Source organism: Procambarus clarkii, chromosome 5 (genome assembly GCF_040958095.1).
Source record: "Procambarus clarkii isolate CNS0578487 chromosome 5, FALCON_Pclarkii_2.0, whole genome shotgun sequence".
NCBI lineage: Eukaryota > Metazoa > Arthropoda > Malacostraca > Decapoda > Cambaridae > Procambarus > Procambarus clarkii.
Genome location: NC_091154.1, coordinates 8,978,264 through 8,990,922, shown reverse-complemented (window position 1 = coordinate 8,990,922; position 12,659 = coordinate 8,978,264). Strand labels below are relative to the sequence as shown.

At 39.8% G+C, this 12,659-nt stretch overlaps 1 protein-coding gene across 1 annotated transcript in view; it reads right to left on the bottom strand.

Moving 5' to 3' along the window:
* LOC123767016 (uncharacterized) overlaps positions 1–11,434 on the bottom strand; it is a 72,900-nt gene extending 61,466 nt beyond the window's left edge. The window contains exons 1-3 of the mRNA XM_069337520.1: positions 11,145–11,434; positions 8,608–8,723; positions 1,095–1,796 (exon numbers count right to left, since the gene is read on the bottom strand). Of these exons, the coding sequence (XP_069193621.1) occupies positions 1,095–1,796; positions 8,608–8,610 (705 nt within the window). The 5' untranslated portion in view covers positions 8,611–8,723; positions 11,145–11,434. The remainder of the gene's footprint in view (positions 1–1,094; positions 1,797–8,607; positions 8,724–11,144) is intronic.
* Positions 11,435–12,659: the final 1,225 nt, after the last annotated feature.

Below are 12,659 nucleotides of genomic sequence, written 5' to 3'. Positions count from 1 at the left end.
TCACACACTCCCCAGCACACTCACACACTCCCCTGCTTCCTCACACACTTCCTACTTCCTCATTCATCGTGTCCACACACCTTCCACGCCTCACCCTCTCCTCGTTCCCTCTACTTCACACAACTACAAACTTCACCAGTCCACCATTATCCATTCATTCAACATGACCAAACTATGGCACACACACACACACACACACACACACACACACACACACACACACACACACACACACACACACACACACACACACACACACACACACACACACACAAAAAAAAAAAAAATTTCCTTCACTTCAAATATTGAAAAGGCATTTCCCAAAATCATTCATATTACATTTCTTTATATGCATCGCAAGACGTCATATTGTATTTATTATGCTTCGCTTCCCCCTTGCTAGATGGTAGAGCGACGATCTCGCTTCAGGCAGGTAGGTGTTCAGTCCCCGACTGTCAAAGTGGTTGGGCACCATTCCTTTCCCTCCCCGTCCCATCCCAAATTCTTATCCTGACCCCTTCCAAGTGCTATATAGTAATAATGGCTTGGCGCTTTCCCATGATAATTCCCTCTCCTCCCTCCCTTTCCATAATGAATCCCGTGAATGACTTCATATTCCCATGATCTCTTAACTGATTCTCTAGTATAGCCCAGTTGCTTTACTCGGATTACGAGTAAAAGTCACAAATGTATTGATTAGCGGTTTATCTACCATCAAGGTGGAGCAAAGCATTATAAATACAACATGGCGTCTTGCAATGCATGTAAAGAAATGCAAAATAAAGCTTGAGTTCTAAGTGAAAAAGTACTGCCCTGGAAACACAAACCGTAACTGTCACTATTTTCCGCTTGTTACAATTTGTAATAAAGTTGCTACATCTTGGCTTAACATGTTTATGACATATTAGAATGTTGTTACAACTTGCTATATTGGTTGTTAAAACTTGTTCGAACGTTGTAGCAACGTCGTAGTTTCAGTGTGTGTTTGGCGGGTTTTCTACACTTTACACTTTGTAACAAAAACTTTTACATAAAGGTATGACTCTGATACACTATAATCAGCGACAGCTGAACAATACCTTTAAACCACGTACCTTCACTGAGGTAGAGACAGCGCTTACATCTGGAAAGAATTGCTGGCAATTCTGGAGCCAGTCTTCGACCTGCACATTGCACTGATCAGCTCTGTCGATAGTGATGAAAATCTCCTGTGCAGTGTTGTTCGTGTCGAGGGCCCCCAACATGCCCTGCAGCTGTGTCTTCCCTTCCTCTCCTTGCGTTGCCATAACCACCACATTAGCGTCCTCCTGATCTAAGAGCTCCATGGCCTCCTGGTTCTGCTCTACCAGACCGTAGAGTCTGTCCTGGAGTTGGAGGTGGTGTGTCTTCCAGTCCCCCAGCTGGCCCCGGTACTCCCCCAGCTGGAGCAGTACCCCCTCACAAACGGTAATGAGGCTGCTGATGCTGTTCTTTTGCTCCTCCACCAGGGACTGCACCTTCTTGCTGATGCCTCGTGGAGGTGTCTGACTGGGCATTGTTGGCGCGGCTTCCGGTGACGTGACCTGGGTACCCTTGAGCTTCCTAATCAAGGCCTCCATGCCGTAAATGATCGGGAACTGGGTAGCTGCCGTGGCACTGTGCTGGGCAGAGCAGCCTGGGCAGGTGAGCTGGCCATCCTTGATGGCATTCTCGATGCACTGCGAACAGAAAGTGTGGCCACAGGGCAATGAGCGCGGCCGTAGCAGCGCTTCGTCGTAGGTGCCCAAACACACAGTACACTCCTCTGGCTTGATATCCTATGGAAATGATGATGATTATGAGAGAATATTTACAAAGTATTTTAATACAGAGGAACCTCGGTTAACAAATTTAATCCGCTTCGGCACTGAGCTCGTCATGTGAAAAACCTCTTGCGAAACAAATTTCCTCATTTAAAATAATGTTAATACAATTAATCCGTTCTACCCCTGAAAAACATCAATATGAAATTTTATAATGTAATTATAATACATGAAATTATTATGTTTTGTTTTACTGTTTTCAATTGTACTTTACCTTATGAAGAGTTGTAGCTGGCTTGAAGGAGACGATGGGGAGGTGGGGGGGGGGGGGGGGGGAGGAGGAGGAGAGGGGTTACTACATTGTGGGTTACAAATTGTAGTCACAAAATCACCAAAAAACAAAGAAAAGCATAAATAAATGCAGAGGGATGCTTTTCCTGTGTGATAAAACAACAATACTGCCATCGGAGGCGTCTGAAAATTTGCAAGAACCAGCAGGAACGCTAGGAGGCACCACATGGTTTTCTCGTTAACAGAGCGGAAGCTCGTCAATCGAGACAAATTTTCTGCGAGTGGCTCTCTGGTTACCTGAAATGCTCGTAGATGAGGGCTGCTCGTCACCCGAGGTTCTTCTGTACACACAAAACAGTTAGATATAATGCAATATTTACACAAGAAGTCACGTCTTCGTAACCCTGGCCAACTACTACGGTATCGTCTTACAAGAAACCATCATGGTGTGAAAGAACAAGAGGGATAACTGATGAAATAAAAAGTACATGAAAGTGCACGAAACGAAAGAAGGGTTTACAACCTTCTAACAAAGCTCAAAGAGTAATAGTCAATAGGGTTTTAATAAAACTCGAGGGGACTGAACAATGCCGAAGGCATCACCTTTATCAAATAGCATCAATGAAGGCTCACAGAATATAAGAAACAGTAGAAGGCCTCTTAGCTCACACGAGGCAGCTCCTATTTATATTTACCCAAAATTCATCGGTATGTCTAACCTATGTCTGAAACAATCCAACAATCCCACATCTATTATGTTATACAATAACAGTAAATAAAACTACAGATGGCATATTGGCTCATACGAGGCAGCTTCCATTGGCCCATACGAGGACGCTTCTATTTATACTCACCTAAACTCATTCCTGTCTCAACCTGTCCTAATACAAAGAACGTCGCATTTCACTTGTATGCATTACATAAGGTTAAAAATTGTTGTACTAAAAAATGGAAGCGGCTGGCCAAAGTGACGTACTGTCCCATTTTCTGTTTTGGATCCTCTGGTAGGTTAGAAGAGGACACTTTAAATTGACCATTTCCTTGAAGTTAGGAAACCTTATGAAGACACTATGCATGTCTAACCTACGCTAGAATTCCTGAAAATACAGTGCAACGAAAACCTAAGATTTTCTCATAAAAGATTTGCATATCACACAGGTTGGTATTCTGGGTAAACACAAAATGCCCAGAATACCCTTCAGTGCCCGGACAACAGTTTAAAAACTAATCCAGACAGAACAAACCCTAACTTAGTTGGCTACTGAGAAGCTAACAAGGTGATGAGTGAATACCATGACTATAAGAACAAACCCTAACTTAGTTGGCTACTGAGAAGCTAACAAGGTGATGAGTGAATACCATGACTATAAGAACAAACCCTAACTTAGTTGGCTACTGAGAAGCTAACAAGGTGATGAGTGAATACCATGACTATAAGAACAAACCCTAACTTAGTTGGCTACTGAGAAGCTAACAAGGTGATGAGTGAATACCATGACTATAAGAACAAACCCTAACTTAGTTGGCTACTGAGAAGCTAACAAGGTGATGAGTGAATACCATGACTATAAATGCAACAAGTCAAGACTGTTAGTCCTAGTTTCTGTCACTTACTTGTGTGACATATCGGTAAGGCTGCAGACTAGTGGCAGGGGGGGGTAGGGAGGTAGTTTTTTGAGCATTTATTGACAGGAACAAACAACACACACACACACACACAAACAGTCTGCCCATTCCTCTCATTAACTCTGGCCTGATTGCCCTGCCAGCTCTGTGGGCATGGTTTGCACATGTGCTGGTGTTGCCCAAGGCATAGATTCTCTCGGATCAGTGGAGACTTAATCATCTGCTAAATTTAACAGTTAACGGAATGGAACATGGAGATTAATTAAGGTACCATCTCTCAAGGTGCGAAAAGCTAGTGTAGCACATGAGGCAAAGTCAGGAGCAACAATTCACTCCTGCACTCCATACATCAATGGATATATGTAATGTAACTACCATATTTCCTGGTTAATAAGAGGCATTTTTTGGTCCAATACCAACTGAAAATATATATTGTACAAACAAGCACAAAAATCATATGTTTTTCCCCTTCAAAACCACTTGAAAATTAAGTTCAATAAATATATGATAGAACATATTAAAACAGTTTCTCCATGCAAAATATTCTTGAAAATTACACAAGAATTGTGTAATTGTGTAGTACAGTACTTCTTGTACAGAAGCATATACAGTAAATAAATCCTGCCACCAGACCTCTGGGCAAAAATACCACCAAAACAATCATCGAACAAAGGAGACAGCACACCCATGTCTGAATGAGAAACATGACCTCAGCTTATAAATAGGCCTCGGAAGGAGTAGGGTCTCAAATCTTAAAAACTGCATCTAACCCAACCTAACGTAACCTATGCTACCCTACCCTAACCTATCCTAACCAAACCCAACCTAAAGAAAATAAAGGGATAAAATGTTGAGATAGATTATATATATATATATATATATATATATATATATATATATATATATATATATATATATATATATATATATATATATATATATATATATATATATATATATATATATATATATATATATATATATATATATATATATATATATATATATATATATATATATATATATATATATATATATATATATATATATATATATATATATATATATATATATATATATATATATATATATATATATATATATATATATATATATATATATATATATATATATATATATATATATATATATATATATATATATATATATATATATATATATATATATATATATATATATATATATATATATATATATATATATATATATATATATATATATATATATATATATATATATATATATATATATATATATATATATATATATATATATATATATATATATATATATGTCGTACCTAGTAGCCAGAACTCACTTCTCAGCCTACTATTCAAGGCCCGATTTGCCTGATAAGCCACGTTTTCCTGAAATAATATATTTACTATAATTTTTTTCTTATGAAATGATAAAGCAACCCTTTTCTCTATGTATGAGGTCAATTTTTTTTTATTGGAGTTAAAATTAACGTAGATATATGACCGAACCTAACCAACCCTACCTAACCTAACCTAACCTATATTTATAGGTAAGGTTAGGTTAGGTAGCCAAAAAAAGCTAGGTTAGGTTAGGTTAGGTAGACGAAAAAACATTAATTCATGAAAACTTGGCTTATTAGGCAAATCGGGCCTAGAATAGTAGGCTGAGAAGTGCGTTCTGGCTATTAGGTACGACATACATATATATATATATATATATATATATATATATATATATATATATATATATATATATATATATATATATATATATATATATATATATATATATATATATATATATATATATATATATATATATATATATATATATATATATATATATATATATATATATATATATATATATATATATATATATATATATATATATATATATATATATATATATATATATATATATATATATATATATATATATATATATATATATATATATATATATATATATATATATATATATATATATATATATATATATATATATATATATATATATGTCGTACCTAATAGCCAGAACGCACTTCTTAGCCTACTATTCAAGGCCCGATTTGCCTAATAAGCCAAGTTTTCATGAATTAATGTTTTTTCGTCTACCTAACCTACCTAACCTAACCTAACCTAGCTTGTTTTGGCTACCTAACCTAACCTTACCTATAAATATAGGTTCGGTTAGGTTAGGTAGGGTTGGTTAGGTTCGGTCATATATCTACGTTAATTTTAACTCCAATAAAAAAAAAATGACCTCATACATAGAGAAAAGGGTTGCTTTATCATTTCATTAGAAAAAAATTATAGTAAATATATTAATTCAGGAAAACTTGGCTTATTAGGCAAATCGGGCCTTGAATAGTAGGCTGAGAAGTGAGTTCTGGCTACTAGGTACGACATATATATATATATATATATATATATATATATATATATATATATATATATATATATATATATATATATATATATATATATATACACAGTGGTACCTCGGAATACGAGTGTCCCTGTATACGAGTTTTTCGGAATACGAGCAGGATTTGCTCGGAAAATTTGCCTCGGAAGGCGAGGGTGTTGATACACGTACAGGCCGACTTAGCATGTGGTGGCACGGCGATCGCCCCTCAGTTTACCAGTGCCTCGCGCCCAGAGACTATCCCGCCTGAATTCTTCACCAGGATTTTCAGTGTTTTGTTGGATTTTTGGCCATTTGACCATAAAAGTTGTTATTATATATCTCAACATGGGTCCCAAGAAAGCCAGTGGTAAAGATCAAGGCAAGAAAGTGCATGAGAGGGTGACAATAGAGGAAAAACAAGAAATCATTCGGAAGCATGAAAATGGTATACGTGTTGTTGAACTTTGTAGGCAGTACAACAAAGCCACGTCAACGATATGCACTATACTTGGCAAGAAAATGGACATTTATGAGTGCTAAAGTGGCACAAGGCGTAAGAACAATCACGAAACAAAGACCACAAATACTTGAAGAAGTGGAAAAGTTGTTATTAATTTGGATACACGACAAGGAGTTAGCAGGTGATAGTGTTTCAGAGGCCATCATTTGTGAGAAAGCCAGGGTATTGCATGAAGACCTTGGAAAGAAAACCCCTGGAACGAGTGCAGATACGAAAGAGTTTAAGGCATGCAGGGGATGGTTTGAAAAATTCAGAAAAAGAAGTGGTATCCATAGTGTTGAGAGGCATGGGAAGGCTGCCAGCTCAGACAAACCAGTGGCTGAAAGATTTATTGATGAATTTAAAGAGTTTGCAGAGGCTGAGGGATACCTACCGCAACAAGTTTTTAATTGTGATGAAACAGGACTGTTCTGGAAAAGATTGCCTACGAGGACATACATTACCAAGGAGGAAAAATCATTGCCCGGACACAATCCTATGAAAGAGGTTTACGCTTGTGCTGTGTTCAAATGCGAGTGGCGATTTTAAAATTAAACCCTTGCTAGTGTATCATTATGAAAATCCAAGGGTTTTCAAACAGTATAAAGTGAAGAAAAACCAAATGTGTGTGATGTGGAGGGCTAATAATAAGGCATGGGTGACTAAGATTTTTTTTCAGAGTGGGTGAATGAAGTGGTGTGCCCTGCCATAGAAAAATATCTACAGGAGAAACATTTGCCACTCAAGGCCCTGCTTCTCCTCGACAATGCTCCTGCTCATCCTCCAGGCTTGGAAAATGAATTGTTGCAGATACAGTAAATTTCTCACAGTAAAGTTCCTTCCTCCTAACACCACTCCTCTAATTCAGCCAATGGACCAGAAAATCATAGCAAATTTTAAGAAACTTTATGAAAGGACACTTTTCCGGAAATGTTTTGAAGTGACTGAAGCAACAAACCTCACCCTCAAAGAGTTCTGGAAACACCATTTTAACATTTGTAGTTCTTTAAAACTCGTTGTCAAAGCCTGGCAAGAAGTGACTCAAAGAACCCTGATCTCTGGCTGGAGAAAATTGTGGCCTGAATGTGTGACAGAACTAGACTTTGAGGGTTTGAGCCTGTAAATGATGCGCCTATTGTCGAGGAAATTGTTACTCTGGGCCGGCAAATGGGCTTGAAATTGGATGGTGCTGATGTGGAGGAGTTGGTGGAAGAACACAACGAAGAACTGACCACCGAAGAACTCCAAGCCCTTCAAAAGGAACAGCAAGAAGACACAGCTGAGGATGTTTCTACAGTGGAGGAGGATGAGGCAGCAGCGAATATCCCTTCCACAACCATTAAGAAGTGGTGTCAGATGTGGGAAGAAATGCAAACTTTTATTGAAACGACTCACCCAGAGAAAGCTGTAGTAGGCCGTTGCATTAATCTTTTCAATGACAATGTGATGCCTCACGACAGAAACATCTTGTGAAGAAGGGGAAAACAATCATCAATGGACCGCTTTGTTGTGAGAAAATCGAGCAGTGAGCCACAACCAGGACCTAGTGGTATGCAGGCAAATCATGCCAGAGAATGCACTCGAGAGAGGTCCTCACTGCCTGATATTATAATGGAAGGGGACTCCTCTTCCAAACAGTAACTCCTCTCCTCCTCCCCCCTCCTCACCATCTTCCATATGCCATCAGCAGTCATCAGCAAAGGTAAGTAATAACTTGAACATACTTTGGTAGTGTAGATTTAGATAAATTAGGTATAAAATTTAGTTTGAAGTGAGGTTTTTTGGGTAGTCAGGAATGGATTAATTCATTTCCCATTATTTCTTATGGGGGAAATTAGCTTTGGTTAACGAGTTTTCGGATTACGAGCTGTCTCCAGGAACGGATTAAACTCTTAAACTGAGGTATCCCTGTACAGTAATTGTAGTCCTGACATGAAGTATTGACCACAACATTGTAAGTGTCCTCATGAGTGGCCACAACACGAGACGTATCCTCACCATGATAAGTGATCTGCAAGTAGTGCTTGGTGGTCAAGAAGCGGGACTGGATGTGACGTATTGTCCTCACCAATGGGCCGCAGTTTGTGATCGCCTTTCGTAGTCAAGCAGCAGGACTGGAAATAATATTAGTTGTCACTACTGTAAATACAGTAGTGCATAATAAAATACTTGATAATAAGCAAAGCCAACCCAAAAATTAAGAATTTCGGTGAGACTCCGGTCTGATGGACTCGGTTGCTAATGATCTTTGAGTGGACCAGAAATACATTTTATATATTCAGTATATATATTATAATATATACTGCATATATATTATATGCCAGTTCTTATGAAAGTTCCACTCAAAAAGTAAAAAATCTACAAATTTCCATCAAGTTGGGTTCAGTTGAACTGATTAGTCGTGATGAGAATGAGTTGCCGAAAAACACAATAAAAGGTTAAAACAAACTTAAAAATAAATCTAACATACTTTAATTGTTAGCAATAAGTTTAAGGCAGATATTTAGTGCAACTAGACTGGTCATGCTGACAGACATTTTCTCTACACAAAAAATATTAAATATAAAAGAAAACAATAGAAACTGATTGCAGACTTTCCTCCTGGTAGAGCCAATTTCTGTACAGGCAGAAATTTACTGCCTGTAGGTTACAGGCAGACCTAGTTACAGGCACCTCCTGCAGGAGCCAACTACAGGCACCTCCTGCAGGAGCCAGTTACAGGCACCTCCTGCAGGAGCCAGTTACAGGCACCTCCTGCAGGAGCCAGTTACAGGCACCTCCTGCAGGAGCCAGTTACAGGCACCTCCTGCAGGAGCCAGTTACAGGCACCTCCTGCAGGAGCCAGTTACAGGCACCTCCTGCAGGAGCCAGTTACAGGCACCTCCTGCAGGAGCCAGTTACAGGCACCTCCTGCAGGAGCCAGTTACAGGCACCTCCTGCAGGAGCCAGTTACAGGCACCTCCTGTAGGAGCCAGTTACAGGCACCTCCTGCAGGAGCCAGTTACAGGCACCTCCTGCAGGAGCCAGTTACAGGCACCTCCTGCAGGAGCCAGTTACAGGCACCTCCTGCAGGAGCCAGTTACAGGCACCTCCTGCAGGAGCCAGTTACAGACACCTCCTGCAGGAGCCAGTTACAGGCACCTCCTGCAGGAGCCAGTTACAGGCACCTCCTGCAGGAGCCAGTTACAGGCACCTCCTGCAGGAGCCAGTTACAGGCACCTCCTGCAGGAGCCAGTTACAGGCACCTCCTGCAGGAGCCAACTACAGGCACCTCCTGCAGGAGCCAGTTACAGGCACCTCCTGCAGGAGCCAGTTACAGGCACCTCCTGCAGGAGCCAGTTACAGGCACCTCCTGCAGGAGCCAGTTACAGGCACCTCCTGCAGGAGCCAGTTACAGGCACCTCCTGCAGGAGCCAATTACAGTCTTCCTTGTATGAGTCATCTGCAGGCACCCCAGAGGAGCCAAATACTGTACAGGCTTTCCATGGAGGAGCCAATTACAGGTGTCCCAGAAGACAATTACAGGTGTCCCAGAAGACAATTACAAGTGTCCCAGAAAGAGACAATTACAGGCATAATTAATAATTTATTGCATCAAGGGACAGGAAGCCAGAGTGTATTCATACATGTTAGGCTTATACTGAGGTCCCCTGCTCCCCCCCCCCAAGGGGAGAAATTACCTGACCCCACCCCGGATGCACCCCCACAAGCTGACTAGCTCCTGAGTAGCTACTCGCTGCTAGGCAAACAGGTGCATTAGGTGAATGGAAATGTGCCCAACCATTTCTATCCCGCAGGGAATTTGAACCCAAAATTCTCGATTGTGCATTGAGAATGAACCCGACTGTACTACTGGGAACCCATAAGGCATACCATGGGGGAGTCAATTACAAGGTTGTTTAACATTAACTGTAAAACCCTTTTACTAGGTTAGGCTGTGTAACCTTGAAGGGAAGGGGAATTATCAGGAAAAAGCATAAGAAAGGATAATGACCAGTCATTACGACTATATAGCATTTGGAAGGGATCAGGATAAGGATTTGGGATGGGATGGGGGCGGGGGGGAAGGAATGGTGCCCAACCACTTGGAAGGGTTGGGCACCATTCCCTACCAGAGTTGGGAAGCGAGACCTTCGCTCTACCGTTCAGCTCAAGTGGTTGGGTAAGCTCGAGCCAAATTGGACTTGAATAGGTAGGTTTTAAAATTTGTTTGCGAGCCGCACTGGAAACAAAGTCACTTAAAACCCATTTTTCAGACGTGAGACTTAGTCATGCAAGAGTAGGATAAGTCAATTAATCGTTATCCCATAAACCAGATCTCACCTTGTGGAGTGAAAAATGGTGACAAAGTGACAGTTATGATGAACAGATTCCAATGTCGTCAAGAAAAAATAAAACCAAATAGCAAATTTATAATGAGTCCCCTTTATACTGCCCGAAACGCTTTGCGTAATAGTGGCTTTAGGCATTGTATGTACTAGCTCTATCTATAAAGCCAACAAACTTTGTAAAATCTCTTTATGTATGTACTTTACCTAAATAAAAATTATTATTATTATTATTATTATTATTATAGTGCTCCTTTCGTGCAGGTTCACCCGGCGTCAGTTTTAATGTGCAGTTACGCCTCTATGTCGACGCTCAGGTCACCCTCGAGGGCTGTATCTTGGAGTATGACTCGAGCCGAGTAGTTAGGTAGACTTGTATGGGTGTTTAAGAGAGGGTATTAGGTCGTCCTCTCCAGGCGCGCGCGGGATGGCGTCCAAGGTGTGTTTATCTTCCTGGGCAGCCGCTGTCCGGATGCTCTTCACGGCTATGACTTCCCTCTCCTATTGCAATATATATATAACTTCTGCAATATTACAATTAAGAAACACTATAAAATACGGTTTTTAACGTAAAATAATTCTGTACTTAACACTTATTTTAGTTCAGTTATTACATCACATCTTGTTAACCAACTTAGTTAGCAAGTACTTAATAACCTTAAAAAAAATAATCGAACGTACAAAGTCCATTTTCTCTAAAAATTATTCATAGAAAATACGAAACTAAATGGATGACTTAACAAAACTAAACGTACGCTTCATATCTGCCTATCCTTTATTTATTTATTTGTATTTAATTGTATATACAAGAGTTCTTACATTCTTGTACATTTTATAAGTACACATCACTTGTACACATCAAAACATATTCATTTTATGAGCAAAAATTGGCAAATATATCATGAGTTCATTTACCAAAAGATGCCAAATATATACTGATTGAAGTATATAATGAGTATATTGTATGTACTCATACAAATATACTCATTACAAATACACCTCTTACAAATATATACTCATTGATGTCTGACTATAAACAATTAAATCTTATACCTAACCTAACCTAATTCCAAGTGCTTACCTCAAGGGTAACAAATCTGAGGACAGTTTTTTTTTTTTACCTGAGTTTACCTGAGGGCCACTAACACACTAATGGCCTCAACGAGGACAAGAAGCCGGCGGTTTGTCAAAGGTTCCCCTCCACCCCATTTGCCCAGATGATTTTTTCCAATTGTATTTTAAAACCCAAAAGTTTTGGGCATTTAGGTCTTGGGCGGGTAGGCGGTTCCATGGGTTAATGCGCCTGTAGGTGAAGAAGCATCTGGTGTTCTCAGTCCAACATTGTGGCTTGTTGAGCTTGTCACTGTTGTTCCTTGTTTGTCAGGAAGGTGATGATATCGTGTTCTTCTTCTCATGGGGCCTGACGGTTGAATGGACAGAGCTCGACATTCGTAATCTTAAGGTCCCGGGTTCGATCCCTGGTGGATGCAGAGACAAAATGGGCAGAGTTCCTTTCACCCTGATGCCTTTGTTTACCAAGCAGTAAATAGGTATCTTGGAGCTCCTACGGGCTGCTTCCTGGGGGTGTGTAACAGAAAGGAGGCCTGGTCGAGGACCGGGCCGCGGGGACACTAAGCCCCGAAATCATCTCAAGATTACCTCAAGAAGACACACGGAGTGATAGCACACTAAATGAGGTCAATAGGAAGGGCAGATAAAGTA